The following is a 24,183-nucleotide window of genomic DNA, read 5'->3' on the forward strand; positions in this document are numbered from 1 at the left end:
CCCTCCCTGGAAGCTGTCCCAGACCCTAGAGCGCATCCCACCTCCCCTGTTACCCCAACCTCTTCGCTCCAGGCCCCCCCAACACTTTTGGGGAAACACATACCACCCAGGGCTGGGAGCCACTGGGAAATCCGGCCCTGGGCGGGTGATTCTGCGTCAGTGCCGGTGGGGAGCAGTGCTGTAACCGCAGGACGGCGGCACAGCCACGGCTGAGCACCACACGCCCCAGCAGCTTCCCCAGCTCCTGATGAATGGGAAGTGGCCAAGCATCACAGCCCCATGTGCTGGGTCCTGAGCAGCCCAAGCCCCGCAGCCCCCACCCTCCTCTGAGCTATTTGGGCACATCACTCACCTCTCCGAGTGCCCTTTGTGTCCCTCAAGTCTCTCCTCCACCTCTGCGTCTCCCTGTTTTCAGCTCTCCAGGGTCTCTCACGCCACAGCAGCATGAAGGCAGCCAGCCCCAAGCAGGGAGCTCTGACCAGCACCACTGGGGAACAAATCCTGGCTGCAGCCAGCTCCCAGCACAGCATCCCAACCCCATGGAGCTGCCTTCCCTGCTTTCACACCACGAGAAGGTTACGAGGTGTTATCAGCAAAGCTCAGCAGATAGGAGCGCTCAGGGTCAAAGGGGCCAGGCAGCAGTGGCCCCTGGGGTGGGCAGCCCTGGCAGGCGGGGGGCACGCTGCCCGCTCCCCTGTGCCTGCTCTGCCTTTGCCGGCCTCGTTAGAAAAAGCTGGGGAAGCCCAAATATCACGGTAGCAAGAGGAAATGCTGAGGATGCTCCGGGTAGCAGCAAGGCAGCCCCAGGGGGGAATGTAGCGCTGAGCTTGGGGGTGAGATGAAGGGAGCCATAAAAACCAAGAGGGGAAAAGAGCTCGGAAGGAGAAAATGGGAGTGTAAATAACTGTAAAGAATAAAACTCCGGAGGGAAAAGGACAGAGCCTAAAGGAGGGGCCTGGCGCATTCCTGTGCCTGAGCTGGGGGCCGCAGGCATGTCCAGATCTGCCGTTAGAGCTGACATTGCCCAACGCAGCCCAAGGGGCTGAGTCAGGGCTGGGCGCTGGCTGCACCGGGAAGGGCGGTGGCTGTGGCGTGAGGCTCATAACCGCCCCGGCTGCTGCTGTGCCACATCGCACCGCGGCCCTGCCGAGGACTGAGCCCCCCCTTCGCACCCCAGCCATGGTGAGTGAGCCGGGACGCCGGGCTGGGGCGGGAGAGGCAGCTCGGTGAGGGCAGGAGGGCAATGGGTTTTCCCACAAGAGGCCCCAGAGCTGAAGGCGAGAGGCGCTTTGGCACGGGGAAGAGCAGACAGTGCCCAGGGCTGAGGTAAATCTCTGCCAGGGAGGGGGCCCGGGCGTGGGAAGAGGGGTCAGAGCTGGAGAGGGAGGGCAGAGGGTCCCTGCAGGTGCGGGGGACTAGGAGGTGGCATTTGTGTTGTTCCCCTCCTTCCCTCCCCTCCTTTTTCCCACCACTGCTGCTCCCGATGCCCATCATCAGACTGGGGGCTGCAGCTCTGCCTCCCCCACCTCATCCCACCCCCAGCAGCAGGGTAGGGGGATGCAGAGGGGCCAAGGGGCTGAGGACGGAAGCAACTGGGCTCCTTGAAAATTAACCATAAAAGGCTGAACTGAGCCTCAGGCAGGGCAGGATGTGGCCAGGAGTCCCCAGGATGCTGAGGTCAGGCAGGGAAGGGTGGACGCCCCCCAGCTCACCCCCGCCCTGCCCTTCCCCAAAAACCAGAGCCAGAGGGAGGGGAAGAGCCCCACACGCCCCCCATGTCGCCCTCGCCCCTCTCCAGCCCAGCTCAGTCCCTGCTTGCAGCCATCTCCGCTTGCATTTTTCTCTCATGACTCAGGTCTGTCCTCAGCCCAGGCAGGGCAGGGGGAGGGAAAGGGGGGAGGGCAAGGCGGGACGACAGGCTTTTATCTTTCCAGCGAAGCAGCCCCAGCCAAGCCATGCTGGAGAGCATGGAAAAAACAGGCACAGCGCTGTGGTTGCAGCACAAGCTCTTCACAGTCCAGGACACTCCTCTGATGGGAGCTGACAGCTCCCCGGGGGATTTTCCATGAACCACTCCCCGATCCTCTGGGCCCTTCCTGCACCACGGCGCTGTGCCAAGGCAGCAGAGAAATTAATACCAAGTAAAAATGCAGCTGGACAGGTTTGGCGTAAGAAACTCTGAGTAAAGCAACTGCAGGAGGCCCCTCTCAGCCCAGCCTTGCTCCAGAAATAAATCAGGTTGCTCTTCCGCGAGCCCAGGGCTCCCTGCGATGCTCCATGCTCGCCTGAACTTGCTCTTGCTCCTGCAGCCCACAGAGACAGAACGCTGCATCGAGTCCCTGCTGGCCGTCTTCCAGCGGTACGCGGGGCGTGAAGGGGACAGCTGCAAGCTCTCCAAGAGGGAATTCGTGGCTTTCATGAACACCGAGCTGGCTGCCTTCACAAAGGTGAGCAAAATCCGGTCCGGAAGAGCTTCCCGCGGCATGCACTCCAGCCCCTGGGATAGCAATCAACACCTCTGACCCACAGACCACGGGGTGGGCAATGGGAAAAGCTCGCTGCCACCAGAAGCGAAAGCGTGGCCCGCTTGGATTCTGCCCCCCTCTGCCAGCCCCTCTCCCCCTCACTGCTGCAGTTCCACACGTGGGGCAGTTCCTTCCCTCCAGGCAGACATCGATTCCCATCTCTTTTGCAGAATCAGAAGGACCCCGGCGTCGTGGACAGGATGATGAAGAAACTCGATTTGAATAGCGACGGGCAGCTAGACTTCCAGGAGTTCCTGAACCTCATCGGGGGCATCGCCGTGGCCTGCCACGAGTCCCTGATACTCAAGCCCTAGCCCGGGTTGCTGTGTCTCCTCCACCACTGTCAACATTCCTCAAACAAGACCAATGCAAAGCTGGAAGCAGTGCCCTTAAGATAGGGACATACACATTCTTCGTTTTTATGTGTAAAATAAAAGGTTTAAAATCCTCGTGTAAGGCATGGTTTTATTTCAGCATGGCGAGTGAGGAGAAAGCACTGGGAAAGTAGTCCAGCCACGGAGGGAGCGGGATCTCTAGGTCCTGCCCTCTGCTTCTCCACCGAAGTGAGAACATGTGAGTTCTCAGCCCTGTCACTGCTGGGAACTCCAACCCACCTGGCTTTGGAGACCCTCCAGCCTGTTAAGTACCACGGGAAAAGGTACAGTAACACTAAAGGGTACAACTACACAAGGTAAATGCAAAGACAGGAGCAATTCTATTACAGATAGATTTGAGCACCGGCACCAGCAATTACACGCTAATAATTCACGGAAGCAGCCCCTGCTGGCCTGATAAATTATTTCAGCACTACAGCCTCCATTTTCTGTGAACTTCAAAACCCTCCAAGTCTGGCAGCTTAAGAGTGCAAAAGAGAGGGGGGGGGGGAATTGAAAAGAAGAAATTAATTCTAATCTCTCACCTATCTCAGTCAGACCAACTGAGCTACAAAACAGGAAGATCAAGATGGTCAAATTCACTTTATTCACGAGCGAAGCTGATTATTTCGAGCAACGTTGCTAGGACAACAAAACAAAAAGTCAGCACTAGCACTTGAAGGCTGAGCTGCTCTCCCGCCACTTCCGCGGGGAGCAGAGCTGCCCCTGAGCAGGAACAGGCTCTGCACGGCCCCCGGATCCTGACGAGGAGAGCCAGGCTCGGCTCGGCCTGCTGTCCAGGCTGCAGCAGGGTCTTTGAGCAATTCGTCCAGGAGCCTAACACTAAAGGGTCGAAGAGGCAGCTGCCTCTCAAGCAGTTCCTACGTGCAGCAACAGGGCTCAGCAAGAGCTGCCCTTTACCATCTGGAAAAGATTTGCCTTGAGACAATAGAAACTGCACATCAGCTGGATGTGGAAACAGAAGCACAAGTTGCTACTACTTGGAAGCACCTAAGAGTCTCACTACAACATTCCGGGTTGGGGAAAAGCAGGTAAGATGCAGCACAGGCATCGCCACGGTGAGGAGGTTAGACTAAAAGCTGCAATGGTGGGAGGCGAGTTTGCACACTGTGCTGTGAAACGGGACCGTTCCCCTCCAAGCTCACACCTCCCCAGGACAGGCACATCCTAGCGGAACTGGAGCGGGCTGATCCGCAGCCCGATGACATCTTTGCCGATCTCTGTCACCTGAGGAATAAAAGGGAGATGATTAACGCTTAAAACCAACGCAACAGCCCAACCCTGCGTGCAGCGTTCAGAGCCTAGCCTGTTCTCGAGAACACATGCTGCCGATCGCCGCGATGTCGGTCCCTGAAGGCAGCATTTAACCTACACAGCATTTCACAACTCCCAGACTGCTCCACCTCACGTGCCAAGTCCTCCAATATTCAACTAGAGCCACAACCCATGACAAGCTAGTTTATGGGGAGCACAGGGGAAGGTGCTGAAGGGAATTCTGAAAGGAAACACCACGGGCTAGGAGTGGGCGGTAACAGGCGTCGAGACCCCCTTACTGTAGTGACGCGGCAGATCTGCCCATGGAACTCGGGACAGTAGCAGGCTCCACTGAGTGGACACTTCTCCACGGGTTTGCCACGATAGATGGGTCGGTAAGAGGCGGCACAGATGTCAAAGGGATTGTGCATGTCATAGTTGAGCTGGTAGGTGTCAGTGGGATTCTTCTCACATGCTGACAAGATCTTGCGAGTCTGCAAGAACCAACCACATTGACCAGACGGGCAGCTAGGAAGCAGTCCCAGCAGGGGCTGCCACGGCAGATATTTCTGCCCGTGCACCTCAGGGACATACCTGCTGGGCCACCTCAGGCTTTGGACCCAGCTCCAGCAGCCGACGGGCAAAAGTAGCAGCTGTCTTGAAGTTTTTGAGTTTGAAAAAGAGGTTGAGAGCTGTACGCAGCACCAAGATCATGTGGACGGGCTGCAGGTTGGAGTGGGTGAAATAGGCGGCCATCTGCATTGGACAGAAGGAGGGGAAGTAAGGATACAATCACTACCAACCACGTGAGTAACTGACGCCCTGAAAATGCTGCAAGAAACCCCTCCCAGGTAACCACTGCCACACCTGCTTTAAAGAAGGAAATGGCAGAATTCAGGATTCCCAACACCTTTTTAAACCCAAAGGCTACTTCCCCCTTATCCCCCTCACAGTGAGGAAATTCACGGAGCTTCTGTACCTCGCAGATTCGTTTCTGCTGCTCCAGGGTCTCTTTGGGCAGCTTCTTCCGCTCAGTCTCCATAGAGAGTCCTACAATATACTCCCGGCAAATGGCTATCAGCTGCTGAGCCTTTCAGAGAGGGAGACAGAGGCAGGCAGTCAGCCTCCTGCCCCATGGCCACGCCAGCAGCAGACGGAAGAGTCTGCCCCTCACCTCAGCAATCTCCTGCTTGTTGTCCACCACCAGCAAGGGCACGCTGAGCAAGATGGAGCGGAACTTCTCCACGGCCTCCTCAAACTTGCCAGCCGTAGTGAGCTGGTAGCACAGCTGCAGGCGCTGGATCAGGTCGTTGAGTTTCAGTCCGACGGCAGGGAGGGCATTCTTCAAGCCAGCTTCTTTCCTGTGGGGACCAAAGAGGGGTTGGGGGTACAAATGGGACCACTGCAGAGGCCAGCAGGAACACACACACTGTCAGCTCGACTGCCACTTGTCAGAAACGTTTTGACCTAGGGCCATGCTGTCGTTCTTTGCCATTAGCTTAGCACAAAAGACATCCGTGCTTCCATAATGCTGCCACCCACAATGCTCAGCTCTGCATTAGTGCAGCCTGGGAAAGTCTGGCTCGTTTTTCTACAGTGGCTTCCAGGCACCACTGTAAAAACACACCTGTGGTTCTCTAGATGCCTCAAACCAGCTTTGTGAGAGGCAGAAGCATTAGTGCTAAAAAACACAGCATCCCAACTGCCTCCCCTGGTTTTAATCTCTAAAAAAAAACCAAAAAAAACCCACATATGAAAGCAGTTCTTTAATATCTTTATATCCAACAGCAGGCAGCAGAAAAATCCCAGTAAAGTCAGAACGCTCCCTGTTTATACCCAGCAAAGAGGAAGGCTCCCCCCTTCACAGTGGGAGGGACGTTTCTGGCTACAACTGTCAAGGAGGATCTGGGAGGTATACAACACAAGGAAAAAAGCACAGAAAAGGAGCTAACCCAGTTGCTTACCAGTTGCGATGTGGGTATCCATACATGGTAGGGAGACATGGCAGGGCTTGGTAGGTCGTACGGCCACGGGCATAGGTCTGCAGGAACAGCTGCTTGTAGGGACCGAAGTTTGTTACTCCTACCTGGTCATGGAGGAGCTGAAAGAGAAGCATTGATCTGCTGAGTAAAAGATGTCCAGGGCTGTACAAAACCCACACAGCTATCACTTGGGTTCACAGCACCTCTTATTTTATACTCAGAGAAAACAATGCACAAAATTATTCACAAAAGGACATAAAATGAAGCTTGAGACTAGATCAGAGACAAAAATACATGGGGACAAAGGGGCCTGTTCCCTAGGAACTCCAGGGGAAACTTACTCTCATTGCTGTCTCAAAGGAGCCTGCCAGAACGTGGTCAACAGGAAGCTGAGAATTGTTACACCACACCTACAAGAACAGAAGGGAAACATACACAAGAGGAACTGTGTACGTGCACACATCTGTCTTACCTACTCTCATCACCCCTAACTCCCCTTAAAGTTCCTACTTTGTGCTCACAGATGAGTGCTAACAAGGACTGAACCCAAAAGAAGCAGCAGCAAAGCAGAAAGCTTCTGAGAAAGGCAAAGACTTGTGCCATTACCTGAGCTGGGCTGGTGCCCTTGGTGGGTGGCACAAAGAATCCATCCTCTGCTGTTCCTGCAGGACCTGCAGGAACATCCTGGGGGAACACACAGCACTATGATCAGTGTGGAAGTTTCTAGCACCCAAATGAAATCAGAGCTGGCCACAGCGGTCGTGACCAAGTCTCTGAAGAAGCCCAGAACACATTTCCACCATCACCACAAGCTGTCATTGCCTTCCCAAGTAACTACGCTGGGCTACTTAAGAAGCCTCCTACCAGTTCAGGGGGAAGATCCAAATCTTCTTCAACTTCCCATCCACCTCCTTCTTCCTGTCCTTTACCTAGTCCTTCCTCTCCAAAGCCCTCTCCAGCATCCACAAAGCCATCTGCATGGAGGCAGCAGGGGGGAAATAGTCAGAGCTCTTACACAGGCACACACTTACACTTCTGCAAGAAAAACTCATAGATTCACCCACCTTCATCCAGCTGCAACTCTGCATCTTCTCCCCAGCCTTCGGTGCCAACAGTGTCGATATCAATATCAGCAGCCAAGGCACCCCCTTTGCCTGCAAAAAGGGCAGGATCCTTCATTTATTCACCTCTGAGCAGGTCAGGTGTTAAGTGAAGAATGATGTCAAGCCAGCACCCTCCCCTCCAATTGTCAAGTCCCATCCTGTGCTAGAAGGCCAAAGATCTGAAAGATCTGCCAAAGGTGGTGTAAATCCCAAGCTGGATTCCAACTAACTGCTACTAACACACAACAGCTCAGAGATTAACGGCAACAGTTCAGGAGCCACGGAAACAAGTATCTCCATTCTGCATATCCCAGCTTAATGCAACTTTCCAGGCACAAAGCAATACCTTTGCTAGCAATGGTTCCTTCGAAGAACCCCTTGGAGACAGTCAGCAAGGGCCAGTTGGTATCCAGAGGCATGACGGGAGCAGGAGGCTGCAGCAGCTTTGCATTGTGATCAATTTCTGGGACCTGAGCAGAAAACAAAGGCCACATAAGGACAACGCCATTCTTTGACCTACTACCTCCAAGCAGCACAGTCTCAAGCACAGACAGTCTCAAGGCTGATAAGCAGCGACTGGAACAGAGCTGGTTCCTCCCTGCCAGAAAGGAGCTGCCTAGCCAGTCACACTAACACCAGATCCCACTGTCACCTTCTTCCCAAACTCTATAATACTTCCCACTTCAGGAAGCATTAGTCAGTTCGCTAACCGTTTCCTTTTCAGGATCAAATGTTTCCTTCAGGCTTTCAGCTTCCTCATCCAGACCATGAGTTGCAGCCGTGAGATAGGCCAGGGACTCTGAAATGAGATGTAACGAACATAAGCGCAGGTTCTTCGTTGCCTAGAAAAAGAAAACTTTACACACCAGCACACACAGCCACACTGTCACAAAGGAAAGATGAGCAGTATCTCAAGGTGTAGAATCACACCTTTAGGGTGTCACTGGATTTAGGACTAGAATGTGCAGGCAACGACACATTTGAATATGCTCTACAGTTGATCCAGGTCTCCTAGGTAGTATTCTAGCTCTTGGGTTACTTTCTGCTCATCTGACTCAGTTTCTTAGGTAAGGGATTACACGGATCTGCTTCCAAAAGTTCCTGTTCATCTCAACAACCTCTCTAGCTTCTCTCCACAGGGACGTATGTTAGTCTGATATTACTCACTTTGCCCACAGTTCTTCAGGATCCTCACTCTCTCTGCCACGTCTCCTAGATACAAGGCATTCTGGTAGTGGCCACTCATATCTTTACGGATCTCAGCTAAACCAGAAGAAAAAAAGTTGATAGCTTTGCTGTTCTTGGCCCCCAAGCCACTCATTCCCTCTGGGAATGACACTCAGATCCTCTTAACCTCATTCTTCTTTGCCACCACCCTGGCACTCACCTATCTTCATCATCTTCCGAAGCTTCTCCAGGTTGCCAGTGATGAGATAGAGGAAGGAGAGCCTATCGAAGTTCTTGGTGCGCTGGTAGCACATCTCCACAATCTGGTGATTGCCCTGCAGCAGTGCCACTTCTCCCAGTTTCTCCCAGCAATTCTTGTCATCCAGAGCTTTGGCTGCTTCCAGAGCAATCTAACAAGAGAACCGAGATGGTTACAAAGGCTTTGCAGAAAGCAGTTTTCTCTGCAGGCTTCTGTTGATAATGCCAGTGATGGAAAACATGGGATCACAAGGATCGCTGCACTAAATCACGGCCCCAGCTGAAGGCCTACACCTCAGGTTGCTGTCATCCTCAGCTCTATCACTCCCAGCTAATACTTCTTCCCAATCCTCCTCCTCCTGGCAACAGAAAGGAAGCGATGCCCCAAAGGACATGCCTTTCTCACAGCACCACCCGCCACCTCACCTCAATGTTGCCACACTCCAGTGCCAGGCTGAAACGGGTCTTCTCATCCTTGACAAAGTGCAGGGCCACCTCTGGGTAGCCCTTCTTCTGCAGGTAGGCAATGATAGACTGGCCCACAAGCTTAGCATTCCTCACCATGTGCAGCACCTGCAAAGAAAAGGCCCAGGCATTCGAGCTGCCAAAAGGTCCCTTTTTTACCCTCAGGTACACGTCAAGGAGGAGTGCAGGGTTTCTCCCGTCTCCTCACCTCATCATACTTTCTGTTGATCAATGCCAGCTTGAATTTGAATTCGGTGGGATCAATGGTGAGGACCCTGGGGCGGCACTCTCTGTCCAGGCAGTACACGTTGTTCCCCTTCACACGGGTAACGTAGATGGGCAGGTCCAGGGTACGGATAATTCCATGATCCCTATGCCGACACACAGCACACACGTGACAAGTGCCAACACAACGCATCTGTATGACTACGTTCCCTGTCTCAAAGGAGGCTCAACACTCTGCATGTTACTTCAACCCATATTATAAAAGCAAGCCTCAACCAGATGAACACCGCAGCCATCCAGCCCAGCGATGAAACGCCAGTGCGCAGGGTAAGCAACCAAACACAAGTATTTAGCTCTAGCTCTCTTTGGGTACGTCCACGCTGTAATAAAAGTGTCGTTTCACAAAAACCAGCTTTGGTGTCTGCCAAAGAAAAACCTGTGGCAGTCTGCACAAGGCCTGCCAGCTCAATGACTCGGCACACGACCCCCAGACTTACCCTGTGGTGACAGCATATTTGATGTGATTGCTGGTGGTATAGATGAAAACACCACTCTCATCCCAGGCACCGCTCTTAACACGGATGTTTTCATGGATGTTACACAGCGATTCCAGCTTTCTGTTGCAAATCATGATGGCTGGAGGGGAAAGCCGAAAGAAGTAAGGTTAGGGAACCCTCTACTGTTAAACGTCTGCCTCTGAACTATGTGCTTCTCTCTTCCATAGTCCCAGTAACAGGAACTATATTGTGTCAGACACTAAGTGGATGATGGCAACCACAAGTAAACTGTCACCATCTGCCTTTGCTTTATGAAAGATCAGCTGGATCATTCTGAGGAGTACAAGAAACTCTCTGTTTCACAAGCTTACAGAAAGGTTTTTGCTGGAGAGACAAAGCGGCAGGGCCCACACTGTGAGTGTCGTCAGCCGCGGAATGGTTTCTCTAGCAGAGACTCTGCTCCCAACCAAGGAAGGAGCTAGCGTGCACCAGGATCCAGGAGAAACGCTGCACCCCGCCGATGCTTACCGTGCTTAGCAAGCAGAGCTACGTGGGACATGTCAGCCGACCAGATGACGTATTTCACCTTGGAGATCTTCACCGAGGCCAGAGTTCTGGCAAAGGACAGTGATGACATCAGAGGTGAACAACACCCCTCCACAGCAAGCTCTGTATGGTAACTACCCGTGCCCAATAGCCCCAACCCAATTTACAGATGCTCTGAAGCCCCTTTTTGCCATTCTGGACTATAAAATCATAAGGTAGAACTGAGTGACTCTGCAGCCCAGTGCAGCAAAACAAACCTCTCTCCATACCTGTGCAATAACAAATGTATCTGAGTGACAACTGACTTCCAAACCTAGAAACCTGAGGGGCTTTTAGGGGTAGGTTTAACAGAACGAGGGAAATAAGGTCTTTCCAAGCAACATCTGCATTGTTTAATTCACTTGTAATTTTCCCAACAATACTAGAAAGACAAAGGCATACAAATTAGGAAACGAGGCAAATTCTGGGACATACGCAATCAACATACACCGTATCTATTTGCAGATAATCCAGAACCTTCTCAAGCCTACAGAGATAGCCAAAAGCACCAACTCCTTGCCCATTTCTTTGTGGCTAGCAACACATATACCAGCACAAACATGCTGCCAAAAGAGCATTTTGAGCCGATATAAAACCTAAGGGACAAGACATCAGGCAAGCTTAGCTTGATTGAGTTTGGGTTTTTTGATTTCTCTTCACTTTTATAGCCCCCGATTCTGTAGTCACAGGATTTACAAGGGTATGGCACACATCTCCCTGTGATCAATGGCACCATGCCTGCAGCATAAATTGCACCTTGGCTATGTTTACATTCTGCTCTTCGTAACAGTTGTTAGCCGTGGTTTGGATCAATCTGACGCAGCCTGCAGCTGATGCTAAATTCTGGAGTGCATTAATAGCTATTACTTGTCCCCAGAGGGCATACGCCAGCAGGATTACGATATTAAAACTTTTCCCAGCAGACTGGATCTTACCGCTTCTGCTGCACGTCAAAGAGGGTGATGGAGTCTGCATCTCTCAGTAACAGGTTCCCCGTGCCAGCATAGAAAATCTCATCACAGTTCGGCACCTGCACCTTCTTCGTGATCTCATTCTTCAGGTTTTTGATTAGGATCTGCCATTTGGTGAGAGGAAATGTAACAGCACAGGGCAAGTTAGGTAGATTACACAAAGGAATTCAGGATTATTTTAACTCAGATTTTTTGTATAGCTGAACCCGAGTGACAAGAGGCCAAAATAAGAGACGCAGCCTTGCTAATGGCAGGATCAGACTTCATCCTGCTAGAAAACCCAACCACAAGTTTGCCAGGTGCAGACAGAGTGTATGCTTTGTTTCAGCCCCACTGCCGTCATTACTAGCTGGCTGATACAGTTTGCAAGTTCTCTCTACAATGAGCATATGAACAAAGTAAATATTAGGGAGAAGTGAGAGAGAACACAGTGTAGATAGAAAAAGGAAATGAGGAAGTTGAGAGGGGAGAAGCGGCAAGTGGAGAAGGGGAAGGCAGGGAGAAGTAACAGAATACCCATGAAATAAACTTGAAACTACTAAGCCAAAAAACACTGTGAATTTAAAAAAAACAAAAATAAATAAATTACAATACCCTGCACGGGACAAAGAGCAAGACTTAATTTCCCTTCACATGAAATAAATCCAAGCAGGGAAAACTTTCCGTGACTGTCTTTCCTCCTCCTTTCTCCTACTGCACTCCACAAGCGAGAACAAAGAGCTTTATTAAAAATCTAACCTGTATTTTCACCATTTCCCCATTACTTGCATGCTGTGAAAGCAACCTGGGTGGTTCCACAGTCCTGTTCCAGCCCGTTTTCATTCCTGAAGTCACCTGCTGTAGCAGGCTTCCAGCCGCTGAGCTGAGACTTACCGTTAAAGTTAAATAACATTTCAACTCATTACATTTCCACTGTATTACATTTCTTTGTGTACGTCTGCAGCCCACTCTCTACTGACAAAGCTTTGCCAGTCTACTTGGATCTCCAATAATTCCGTTAACCCAACCTCCCCGCTTTCCATCTGCATGCTTCCAAATGGCAGCATACCCCGTTAAAAAGATGACCCTATTAAGCTTGTCCCCTTACCGAGTGCATGCGATCCAGGACTGCAAAGCGGTTACGAGCTACCCACACAGCTGTGAGCCCGGAGGAGCGTTTCCCTTCAGGGGCTAGGAAGAGCAAAACGCAGGCAGTGAATAAAACCTCTGGCAGGCTCTTACGGCAACACATTAGTCAGTCTTGTTTGATCCCATCTTGGCTGTTGGAGCTGCCTCCTACTCGTTCATGTTTAACCTGAGGCTATGCACAAGACTCGTTTCCTCCCCCCATGTCCTTTCAGATCTCAGCGTGGCCAGCGCCAGCCCTTCTCTCCAGCCAAGGCACAAGTGGCTGGCTGGAACGCCAGTGCCACTGCTTGGCGCTGAAGCGGGCCATCCTGGGCGACAGCACCGTCTGTCAAGCTAACGAGCAGAGCCTTGCTGGCCAAACGAACCGAGCAGCGAGGGTCCCGGCTTCAATGTAAGCCCCCCTTCTCTCTCCCCCCTGTAAACCGATATAACGAGCTGGAGGAGAAAGGCTGCGCTCTCCCCAGCACGCAGCTGTTCTCCCAGTTCTAAAATGCTAATACAAACACAGCGTGTCAGACAGCACAGAAAGAACAGTGCTGCAGGATGGGCTTCGGATGTGGAGAAGGCTTTTTGCAGCAGCAGAAGGGAACAGAGAAATGAAGAGACAGAGCGGCTGCTGTTTTGGTAAAATAAAATCTTCTTTAGTTCTCAGCCTGTTCTCGCCGGTCCCGCTGCTCAACACGAGCGTTTTTGGAGACACACACACTACACCAAGCATAGAGCCATCTGCGGCAGATTTACATCCTGACAAATGGTGACTTAAACACAACTGCCTCACCCCTCAGCCCTCATTTACTACCCAACACAAGAAAGACTTGTCTGAATTCAAATCCCTGCTCCACTCAGGGTTTTCCAATGGCAACTCCACCTGTTCTTCTGAATGCCCAAAACTTGGCGTTTTTACTGGCTTGAAGCCTTTATCACTGACTGTAGATCAGGCAAAAAACGTTTGAAATATATTACCCAGAAGACTGTTAAAGAGTGATAAGAAAGCTTAGCTTCCTGGTCAGGTAAATAATCTGAAGGACATGAGGACGACGATTCCAAGGCACCTCTTAAATACCTACAATATAGCCCTGGGAAATCATCAGAAGGTTGCATGCCTAGCAGCTTGCTGGAGAAGATACTTATCAACCAGTAGAATTTTACACTATTCTTGAAAATGCACTAGAAGTGTATGGTTTTCCTGAAGCCTTGACATTCCTTTCTCTGGAAGAAGAATATCCTCTTTCCTCACTTAAAACAGTTAAAAGCTGGGTGCCCCCACACAAGTCAGCTTTAAACATTTCAATCAAACTAAGTATTTGAAACATATTCCGTAACATTTAATCTAGACAGAGTTACTAAAAAACTCCCTTTCTCCTCCTCTCTTCTAATACACATGCTGACTGTACTCAGCAAAGAAATCCTCCCTTCATTAGACCCACAGAAATCAATAAATCTATGAACAAGTGAGCTGGATTCCAGAATAACTCATTCATCACTCCCACTCATTTTAAAATCTTTACTGCTGTGACGACAGAGGCAGGAGGAACCAGCTGGAGTTTCAGATCCCAAATGAAATTCATAGTTAGGAGAAAGGAAAAAAAAATAATTCTAAATCATCTTTTGACTTGTAAATTGCACAAAACTGATCTGGAATTTGCCGAGAGGAAGAATGACTGCTGGCACCCTGGCATTGTCATTTTACAGCCACTTTTCAGAGTATAAAACCTCTTAGAACCAAACATATCTGGTTAAAATCCATCTCTGTTGACAAGCCAGGAAGGCTGCCTGCTGCGTCAAAAGGGAAAACAGAAAGTTCCTAATAACGAAATTATAAAATATATATTTGTAGCAGTAAAAGTTTGGGATGAACATGAATTTTTCAAGTCAGTGTAGTGTGATATAGTGAGCAGGAAGCCTGCCAAATGATGTGTGCTGCAGGGGCACTGGGAAACACAGAGAAAGACTCCAACAAGAGAGGCTTAGAGAAATGAAGCTTTTTTATATGTAACATACACACAGTTGGAGAGTGGGGGAGGGGACAGCTACACAGCAGCAAACACTCGCAAGGATTAATGTGAAATAAGAAGTGCCTACCATCCGGATTCTGGGAGTCTGCATCCTTGGGAATGGTGTATAGGTCGTAAGTACTGTTCTCTAAGTTGCTGGCTCTCTGCAGAGAAGGGGGAAAAACCCATTTTGAGATAGGATTTCACAGAACCAACCTTCACAGCCTTGAGGAAAGTTTTTTAGCACATTATGTGCTAAGAAATCAGCAAAACTGACTTACTGTGCAGAGAAGGACAGCGTTCTCAGCTGGGTTGTATGACATATTGAACACAGGGAACTTGGAACCACTGAAAAAAAGTCATGGAGGAAGGAGAAAATTAGAGTGGACCAAGGCTATTTCTACCAAAAGTCATCTTCTGATAAACACTTTTTCTGAAATATATTGACTACCAGAAAATTTAATTATTTTCCTGAATCAAAACAGCTTGGAAACACTGTAAGAACATCAGTGTTTCATAAATGAAAGAGCTGCCATTTCAGTTTGAAACGTAAAACTAATTAAAAAAACCCTTTCTATCTATGCAGATATAAACTGACCCCCAAAAACTTCTTGTAGGCTTCCTAAGTTCATCTGACCGAAAAGTCAACTGAAACTGAGGTATGTGACCACAACAACACGATATATCTGTAAGCGAGAAACTACTAAGGGATTCAAGATACTGGCAACGCCTCTTGTAAGGTGACGAGCACCCATCTCCTACCTTCGCAGCTGCATGACAGCGACGTCTTTTGAACTGTTGAAATCAAGCTGGCGGAGAAAACGGTCCTTCACATAATACAGCATGTTGCCATGCACAGCATACGCAGGCCTCTCACGCTCCAGTTTGAACACAATCATTCCACCGTCGTGGCCTGAGAAAAAGCACACGAGAACTCAAACATGGGAAGGAAATCTTGTGGGTTTTCCTCATTAAGGAGATGACATTACCGAACCCTTCAAACCAAGAGCCAACAAAACTCATAACCAGTGACTGCCAGCCCTACCTGCTACTCCTCGGCCTGACCGAATTAAGTGATTCCACTTCTTTCCTAAGGGCTCACACACCCCACTCTGGGTTTCCTAATAAATCTAAGCTCTGAAACTCTTCTAGAAATACTTTGCTTCACTCTCACGCGTTTCTGTAAGTATTAATACTCCAGCGTGGGTTCCCCTAGGATCTGTCCCATCCCTTCAGCCTTAGAGCATTTAGCTACTTAATGCAGAGGCTATCTTCTTCTAGCTTTGAACTAGAGCTGATACAATGTGATTCTGTTCCACTAAAGGATCTTTTCCCTATGATACATTCAATAAAAGCATCTGCACTTCAGTGTGTTCTGCAAAGTGTTCTAAAAAAAGGCAAATCCTATACGGATTTCTATATGGAATACATTTTCTCTTCAAAGCAACCTGCCAGACACCAAGTAGGCGTTGTTTTTTTTTTTACCTGCAGCAAAGAGGTTGAGGTTGGGATGAGCAGCTAATACCCAAAAGCGATCGTGATCACGCCGAAAGGTCTGGACTCCCGTGCTAAACACGCAACAGAAGGAATAAGGAATATAAACTAAATGGAAACCTTGGTGCAAACTTCAGTTCTCAAAACGAAGACCCTAAGCTTTGCCACAGAGACTATCCCTAGCATTCAGCACAAGGAATCCACTGAGAGTTCAAAACACTGTATTCAAAGCCTTCTGTCAAATAATATATTCTCATTTAACATATTTTCAGCAGCAGCATCACTAGACAAGTCAGCCCTCTCCCACTGGCTTTCAGACAATTACAAGCCTTGCTCTTAACGTGTCTCAAAGGGACAGAAAATGTGAAAAACATGACTTCTCGCTCACAAGTTTTCAAACGCTAGCACTGATGTTTTAAGAACTGCGAGTGTTCAGTTTCTCTAAGAATAACTGTAGGTCTTTCATACGTGTAAGAACTGTCATAATAAGATTGAGTCAGATGCCTGACACGCACTAACCGTTTAGACATATCCCAGACACGGATGCTCTTGTCTTCTGAATTGCTGAGGATTAGTTCCTGCCGTGGGTGAAAGACAGCGCACGAGACGTTGTTGTAATGCCCCCGGCAAGTGTCAACCTCCCAGGCCTTCGATTCTAACCAGAAGTGGAAAAGAATGAGGAAAATAATGCTTAAACAGGTAAAACTCTGCCACAGCAGAAGTATAGCAAGCACTTCATTACAAAGCAAACTGCATCAGCCACTAGTTACTAACCATTCTCTGCCATTTTCATTTATGATCTCTCTCTAACCACTAGCACAGCCCACCCGACAGAGGCAGCTAGGCCAGATTACTAAAGAGCTGCTAAGAATTGTATATAGTTGAGCTGGACTGAGCTGACAAAAGCACAACCATCCCCAACAGAGGGCTTCTAGCTTTCAAGTCATCTCCCTTTCTTATTCCATCGGTGCATATTCAAAAAAACTTCAGAGTCAAGTTTTTCTACTCCTACAAGCCTCTGCTCAGCAATGTGTACATACCAAAAGAAGCGTTTGCCAGAGAACTGAGCTCTCCTCAAATTGCAAAAGCCAATGTCGCTTGGGATTATTCACCACTCTACTATACAGACATGTTTGCAAAGTGTAAATTACCTCCAAGGTTCAGCCTACAGATGTCCAAACATAAATTTCAACTCTTAACTCCCTTCTCCCTGTGGGCTCCCCCTAGAGAATGCTCTTACCATTCATCCGCCAGATCTTCACCTGCCGATCATCAGCTCCCGACACAATAAGTGGCATTGTAGGGTGGAAGGCGGCCCAGTTCACCCCACGATCATGGCCCTACAGGCAAAAAAAGAAAACAGTCACTTGAAGCAATTTGGTGGCTGAACGGAACGAGCAAAGGAAGGACGAAGCAACAGAGACCGCAGGCAGGCTTGCCAAGACACAGCTTTCTCTGTTTTTATACACCACGCTGCTCGTACCAGACGCTTACAGATAGTAAGATTATAGATGCCCACAATAATAAGCCTTGCGGATACTGTTCTTCACCAGTAGAGCAAAGCTGAAGCTCAGCAGCAGAGCAGCGCTGCTTCCCAGCTTTAACAAGCTGCTGCAGAAGGCTGTCTCTACCATAATCGCCTCTGTTGCTTCCAGTAACACAAGGTAATAACATCTGCTATTTAACTGAGCTTTTGGCTGTACAGAGAAAACCATCTTTGTTTGGTTACAGTGCAAACATCTCCAGATTTTAAACTCCAGAAAAAGTTATGCCATAATCTACAAGGGCATATAACTCCATAGAGCAGAGTCAGGTGTTTCAACTCTTTATTGCTCTGCTATTTTTCTGGGGGTTTAGAGGATCATTTACACCACAGAGTTTTCATTAAATAAATCTGAAAAGACTGTACTGCACACACACGTTGACTCTGTACCTCAAGAACGTGCTTCACAACCGCATCTGTTGTCCCGAACAAATCCACCCCCGTTATTCCCCTGACATCCGATTCCACAGCTCCAGGGGACAGGTTTTTCTTCCTTAGGCCTTGTGGAACAAAGAGGAAGGAGAAGCAGGGGTGGAGGAAGCAAAAATTGTATTATCAAGACAATGTTTCTAATTTAACAAGTGGAGCACTCTCCTGTGCTGTTTACACACATCTTCAGATGAGAACTGGAAAGACAGCGAGGAACACCCAGGACTCCCTTCCACTTCCTCCAAATGCACGAGCTCAGATGAGACACACCAAAAGGAAAGTCTGCAATGCAGCAAATCATAGGAAGGATCGCCTCACAGACAGCAGCACCTCAGCAAAGAAGGACTGACACATTCCCATTTCTCCCCCTCTCACCCCTCAGCTAATCTGAGCTTGCACCTTTCAGGGGGCTTCCACCCACACTGCTCTGATGACCTCTTGGTTATGGATTCGGACAAACTGCCCCGACAAAATATTTTCAGGACCTAAAATGATACCTCTGCTATCCTTCACTAAAACCCAACAGAACACAGTAAAGAAACTGAGAATCGAAAATAGCTCCTCCTCCAGCAGTGCACAAGGAAAAGACTGCACATATAACACTCCAAAACACGCTTTTCTATTTAAAAGTACTTGGCCCAATGATGCTATCATGAAATTTAGCAAGAATAAGAAAAAAACATCTTGGATGAAAGTAGAATTGCACTGGTATGGATGCCAGCAGAGAGGGAAGTATAAGAAGAAAACAAACAATACTGAAGACAAAAATTATTTTCTTGCTGCAATTCTGATTCCCAAATTCCTCATGGATTAACAGCCCAATAACCTCTCTGGCGAAGTTAGTCTAATGAAACCAACGCGTTAAGCAGCGTCTCAGAGCAAAGCACAAATGCTCTGAGTAAGGTGCACATAGAGATGGCTAACGGTGAAGGACCCGAATGGCTGAGTAGATACTTCTAACAAAGTACCCCAGAAAGGAGGAATAAAGCATGTAACCCAAGAAAGATGAGCGAAGAAACATTTTCTCTTCTTTTGGAAGAGAAAATACTTGAGCCTTTGACAAGCCAGTGAAACGGGACTGGGAGACAAGTGGAAAATTTCTGGCGTAACTGCACAAATCGAGAGGGAAGGCAGGACACTCACAGAACACACCAGCCTCTTGTGTTGCTCTGGGGAGGGAGCAGGGCTAGAAAAGGGACATGTAGCAGAAAGGCAGATACTAGGCATTCTGAGGACAGCTGTTAAAAAAAAAAATCCCAAACCTGTAAAGGAGACTCAGCTCAACATGCACACGAGCACTCAGGAGAACAGATATGAAAATAACCAGAGTAAAAGGGAAACATGCTAACTGTGAATAACAAGTTGCAAATTAGGAGAGAAGGAAGATGACAGACGGTCCTTTGAAAATTCTTTTGCTCTACTCTCTCCTTCAATGGAAACTAAAGATGGCTCTTGGGTACAGACTCTTTCATTGCTCAGCTCGAGTTCCTTCCTGTCCTGTAATCCATCCACGTTCAGTGAGCAATTAGAGAACCCCAGTGGAAGCTGAAGTTGTACCAAAGGTTTTGCCAGCCACCAACAGACATCCACTGAGGGTGCTCAGGGAGAGACAGTCCAGGTCCTACAGACGCTATCAGGGCGCTCTCAGCTCAAGTCCTCCCAGTCCCAGGGTTTCCCAGCACTGCCAGCCCAAACCCTCAGCTGATCCTCTCTTAAGCTGGTCACGCAGATGGACTAAACAGAGCCCTGACAGAATAAAGAAGTTTCCTGCCAAGCATCAGACACTGCTATTTGCCAACCACGAGTAAGGTTAAACAGGAGTTGGTGTGTGATGTTAGAGCACTCTGATCAGGGTAGGACCACTAACAACCTCCTCAGGGGTTAATACTTACAAAGAGACAGAGAAAAAGAGAAGATTTTTGTCGTTTCTGCAGGTTAATATCAGCATCATGAGCAAAGACTTCATTCCACAGCACAGGTGAATAATCCAACACAAATGTTCATGCATTTTAATATATACAATCAAGCTTATTCTGACTGCATTCACACAGTCTCTCTCAGGACATTAGCATTAACGTTGAGCAAACTTGTTTTGCATCGAACATCCTTTATCAGCAGGTTTCAAACCAAGGAATGCTATCCATATAGGAATTTGGAACAACAGGGCCATCTTCATGCTGGGGTGCCCAGCCTGGGTCACACTCCTCATCCCTCACACTCTCTGCTGAGGCTGACAGTTTGGGGAGGAGGATTTTGGAATGTGACCTTTAAACTCATTTAACTGAGGGCCTCAAAGAAGCAGTGCTCGTAATCCCAAAACCTGCTGAAAAAAAGTTCCCCCTGATGTCAGCAGAAGCGGCAAGGTAACAGCAGCACTCAGAAATTAAGTTAAAGCTCAACATCAAATGATGCACTCTCCAATTAGGATTATGTGCACGACAGACGTCAGACAAAATGGGGAAATAACCCTTCCCAGCAGACTGCTAGAGCCAGAACAGAATCCTGCTAAGGATGTAAGTCATTCTGGGGAAAAACTGGGGGAGCGGAATTGCATTTTGAATCCGTTTCTCATCTCTCTGTAGGTTTTTTCCATGCACTAGTATTCTTGTAGTGTCGTGTCTGACTGGAGCGACAGCTGAGTCAATAATTCAGCATGTCTCTAAAACCCCTCATCACATATCAGCTGAGAAAAAACGTCTGTACTATCTCCAAATCAATTTGGCAGCTGGAACTCTGCTGAGAGAGAGTGTTTGTGGGAGAATGCAGCAGCAAAGCTTACTGGCAGAATAGCTGTTAAACTCCCCAGGCTGGCAGTACAGAGAGGGGGACAGGTTTTAAATAACCAGGATATCCTGTCCCCAGCCCCTACTGTTGACACAGCTGGCCATGTCTGAGCGTGTACCACAAACAACGCAGTGTGCCCAACCAAAGCTGCAATGGCGAGAGCGGCAGGTCAGACAAAGTCTGTCTCTAGAACAGTTTATGCTGTAACACCACCAGTACTGCCCCCACCTGCCTCCCACCAGTCTCTTGCCCCCCATCTCATATTTTCTTTATTTCTAGCTTTTTCATTTAGGGATCATATTTCATTCCAGTCACCCTGTGGCCTAGCTGTAACTAAGAAATAGCTAAGATACCGGTGAAGTACTTCAGTTTTGACTTGCAGCTCCTGCTTTGATCTTTAGGCCATGCTTCATTTTACAAAACAGACAAGCAGACTGAAATAGATGAAAGAATTCCTACTATCATCTTCCTGTCACCACCCACAACCTAACTCCCTAAAAAAAAAAAAAAACAACCCTAAAAACCCAAAACCCTTTTTGCAATCCAGACCGAAGCCTTTTTATCTTTCTCTCAGAACAAATGACTTCTTGCTGCCTCCAGGACTTTTTCAAGGGGATAAAGGTGATCCAGATATTTCTAAAATCCTCCTACAAGCCTGGCACATCTGCAAAGCTGATCAGTTGACAACACTACGTCCCTTCTGACAGCAATATTCGTTGCCTATATTGGCTCTACAACCAGACTGGGAGATTACGTTGCAGAATCTCCATCTTTAGCGGTTTTTCTGGCTGCACAAAGCTACAGCTCACCTCGCCTACTGTCGCAGAAGACTTGCTCCAAGGAAAAGAGCAGACTGGATGACGCCCACAGGTCCCTTCCAGCCAACATCCTACAACCTCACTGAAACTGAGGGGAACAGGTTCCCGTCAATAGAGAATTTTTAATTTTCTGCCTGGGGCTGCTGCAATCAACAGGCTACTCTTCCTGCTGTCAGATCTGAACCGCTCTCTCCTGTCTCGCTTGGCTTTCAGCAATTGCAGTTTTGAAGTGGGCTTTGCCACTGGGCACCCCTTGATCTGGGCAGCTCACCAGAAATATCCCAAACGCGCACAGTCTGATCCAAGCTGGCTGACACTACCAGGTCCTCAGAGGGGTGAAACTGGGCACACATCACATAGTGGTTGTGTCCTGTCAGCACACTGCAACAAAAAGGACAGAAAATACCGTTTAAACATAAGATTATAAAATTATAATATTATCAATTTGCACGAACAGTAAGAGGCTCTTATTTGTTCTTACAGACAGCACTCAAGGGTCAACTTTCTGATACCAGTAACTCTGCAGGCTTTGGCACTGACACATTTTAACCTCCACAGATTTTCAACCAAACAACACGTGAATTTATGAATACAAGTCTCGTGGCATCAGAATAAATATGCAAAAGACAAAACTGATGGAAATACTCATAACTGATCAGTTCTCTTTGCCAGTTCTATTCCTTCAACTAAGCATGGCTTCGGCTTGAAAAGAACAGATGAAGACAGCTCGCGCACAAATCGTGTAGTTATTTTTTAAAGCAACCGTTGATTTTACCAAACACAAGTTCTGGACTGCCAGTTCCAAACCCGAATGGTCTGGTCATCAGAAGCACTCAGGATCCAAGGATATTCCTAAAAAGAGAAAAGTATTCTGTATATGAAACGTTAGACACCCCAGACATTCCCTCCCAACGTGGCATTTTCCAACTGTCCCCAGGAATGACCCTTTGTAAATCTTATTTAAGAACGTGGAGGCAGAATCAATGCCTCTTACACCTCTACAGAAGGCTACCATATCCGGAGCTCACATCAGCAGGTCCAGCCCCATTTCTTTTACAAAAACTGCCATCCAGGGAAGCACAAGGTTCTCTTTCACGCACAAAGGGAGCAGGCAGCCATCACTGGGGTAAGTACGAGAGGAGCTTACGTGGTGGAAGAAGGTAGTGCGGATATAATCCAAGTGCCCCAGCAGAGTGAAGAGACAACGGCGCAATTTGTAATTCCAGACCTGAACAACACAGAAGCATAACAATGATGGTACGTGCCACTGCCTGCTGGATTTTTTTGTGTACATTCTCACATTTCAGTTGACCTACAAGCCCTTCTCTTCCATTTTAAAATGTGTTACTAATGCCAGCTACGACGAAGCTACAACGAGGCTTCACCTCATTGCAGTTAACTCTAACATCCCTAAAACTGGAGAATCACAATTCCAAACCCTATTTCCCTCCCACGCACATTTTTGGCTCATCTTTTAACCGGTTCCTTTGCACATTGCCTTCCCTGGATGATGCCCATTAGAGAACAAGAGCTAAAGGGGTAAAATTTTACCTTTATTTTGTAATCATCACCTCCAGAAACAAACAGAGGCTGCTGTTTGTGGAAATCAATACCTCGAACAGGTCCTACAAAGAGGAAGAGCAGGTTGGACACAGTAAGGTGGCTGACAGTTGGAGCCATCCCTTGCACTACTTAAGGACTAGAATTCATGCTCCTTCTCACTCCTGCTGCTATTGATAAATTAAGAGCTTCAAAACAACAATAAAAAGTCACGCAACAGACTGAAAGCCCATTCCCAAACCCATTCCCTTCCATCAAGATGCCTCCAGCAACCCATCACAAACCACCCAGACCCTTCAGATCTTTATTTCCAAATTCATTTTCATTCCAGAAACAAAACTTCTTCCTCACTTTATGCCGGTGCAAGCAGTGCTCAGTGCCAGCAAACCGGCCACAAAAAAAAAAAAAAAAAAAAAAAAAAAACACACAGGCTAAAACCGAGAGGCTCAAGTAGAACAAGCAGAGGCCTCAGTAACACGTCAGCAGAGCCTCCCTTTCTCCTCTTGCACCCCAGTGTTCCACCACAACCAGGTCCCAACGCTTCCCACCAGCCCACTGACCGTCGTGCTCGTCAAATTTGTCGATGAGGGTGCACATCCGATAATCCCACAGCTGGATGACGCCATTGTGCAGGCTGGTGAGGATCCACGGCCGCTTAGGGTGAAAGCTGAGCCCTGCCGAGGCACAAAGAGACGTGACCGCCAGGCCTCCGCGCACCTGGCAGCCCCGGGGCCCAGAGCGGCCCTGGGGGTCGCCGCCCGCCCGCCCCTCCGCTCAGGAGCCCCCGGGGTGGGTGGGAGCTCCCGCACGGCCTCCCCAGGGGCTCCCAGCTCGCCCCAAGGCCAGGCCCGCCACTACCTTTCACCCGGGCCGACTTAGTCTCAAATTTGGTGAGCATCGCCCTGCGGCCCGGCCCTCAGCACCGGTCCCGGCCCTCCACGTCGGCGCTCCGGAAGTGCCCCCAGCTGACTTCCGCTTCCGCCACCCCCCCCGACCATCGAGTGTC

General features: G+C 48.7%; 2 protein-coding genes across 2 annotated transcripts; one reads left to right on the plus strand and one right to left on the minus strand.

Annotated features, from left to right (window-relative positions):
- Window positions 1-1,050: 1,050 nt before the first annotated feature.
- On the plus strand, window positions 1,051-2,974 carry S100A11 (S100 calcium binding protein A11). The gene is made up of 3 exons (XM_037371136.1): window positions 1,051-1,182; window positions 2,310-2,447; window positions 2,696-2,974. The coding sequence occupies exons 1-3, from the start codon at window positions 1,180-1,182 to the stop codon at window positions 2,837-2,839; spliced, it is 285 nt and encodes a 94-aa protein (XP_037227033.1). The 5' UTR covers window positions 1,051-1,179; the 3' UTR covers window positions 2,840-2,974.
- Window positions 2,975-3,483: 509 nt separating this feature from the next.
- COPA (COPI coat complex subunit alpha) lies at window positions 3,484-24,152 on the minus strand. Its single transcript, XM_037370870.1, has 33 exons — window positions 24,036-24,152; window positions 23,738-23,851; window positions 23,169-23,242; window positions 22,765-22,845; window positions 22,393-22,469; window positions 21,889-21,998; window positions 17,977-18,086; window positions 17,284-17,383; window positions 16,563-16,698; window positions 16,035-16,117; window positions 15,312-15,462; window positions 14,831-14,897; window positions 14,638-14,713; window positions 12,515-12,597; window positions 11,392-11,531; window positions 10,400-10,485; window positions 9,872-10,010; window positions 9,358-9,520; window positions 9,111-9,257; window positions 8,647-8,836; window positions 8,427-8,522; window positions 7,970-8,058; window positions 7,606-7,729; window positions 7,221-7,310; window positions 7,021-7,130; window positions 6,763-6,840; window positions 6,498-6,566; window positions 6,139-6,275; window positions 5,349-5,535; window positions 5,154-5,264; window positions 4,769-4,930; window positions 4,474-4,668; window positions 3,484-4,147 (listed from the first exon to the last, which is right to left on the minus strand). The coding sequence occupies exons 1-33, from the start codon at window positions 24,073-24,075 to the stop codon at window positions 4,088-4,090; spliced, it is 3,675 nt and encodes a 1,224-aa protein (XP_037226767.1). The 5' UTR covers window positions 24,076-24,152; the 3' UTR covers window positions 3,484-4,087.
- Window positions 24,153-24,183: the final 31 nt, after the last annotated feature.

Source organism: Falco rusticolus, chromosome 19 (genome assembly GCF_015220075.1).
Source record: "Falco rusticolus isolate bFalRus1 chromosome 19, bFalRus1.pri, whole genome shotgun sequence".
Classification (NCBI taxonomy): Eukaryota; Metazoa; Chordata; class Aves; order Falconiformes; family Falconidae; genus Falco; species Falco rusticolus.

Excerpts from the sequence above, each read along its gene's own strand:
- COPA (XM_037370870.1), bottom strand. The coding sequence starts at position 24,075 with ATGCTCACCAAATTTGAGACTAAGTCGGCCCGGGTGAAAG. Across the intron at positions 12,598-14,637 it reads AGACTCCCAGAATCCGGATG|CCCCTGAAGGGAAACGCTCC; the intron begins GTAGGCACTTCT and ends TGCTCTTCCTAG. Across the intron at positions 7,311-7,605 it reads AGGAACCATTGCTAGCAAAG|GCAAAGGGGGTGCCTTGGCT; the intron begins GTATTGCTTTGT and ends CCCTTTTTGCAG.
- S100A11 (XM_037371136.1), top strand. Across the intron at positions 2,448-2,695 it reads AGCTGGCTGCCTTCACAAAG|AATCAGAAGGACCCCGGCGT; the intron begins GTGAGCAAAATC and ends TCTCTTTTGCAG.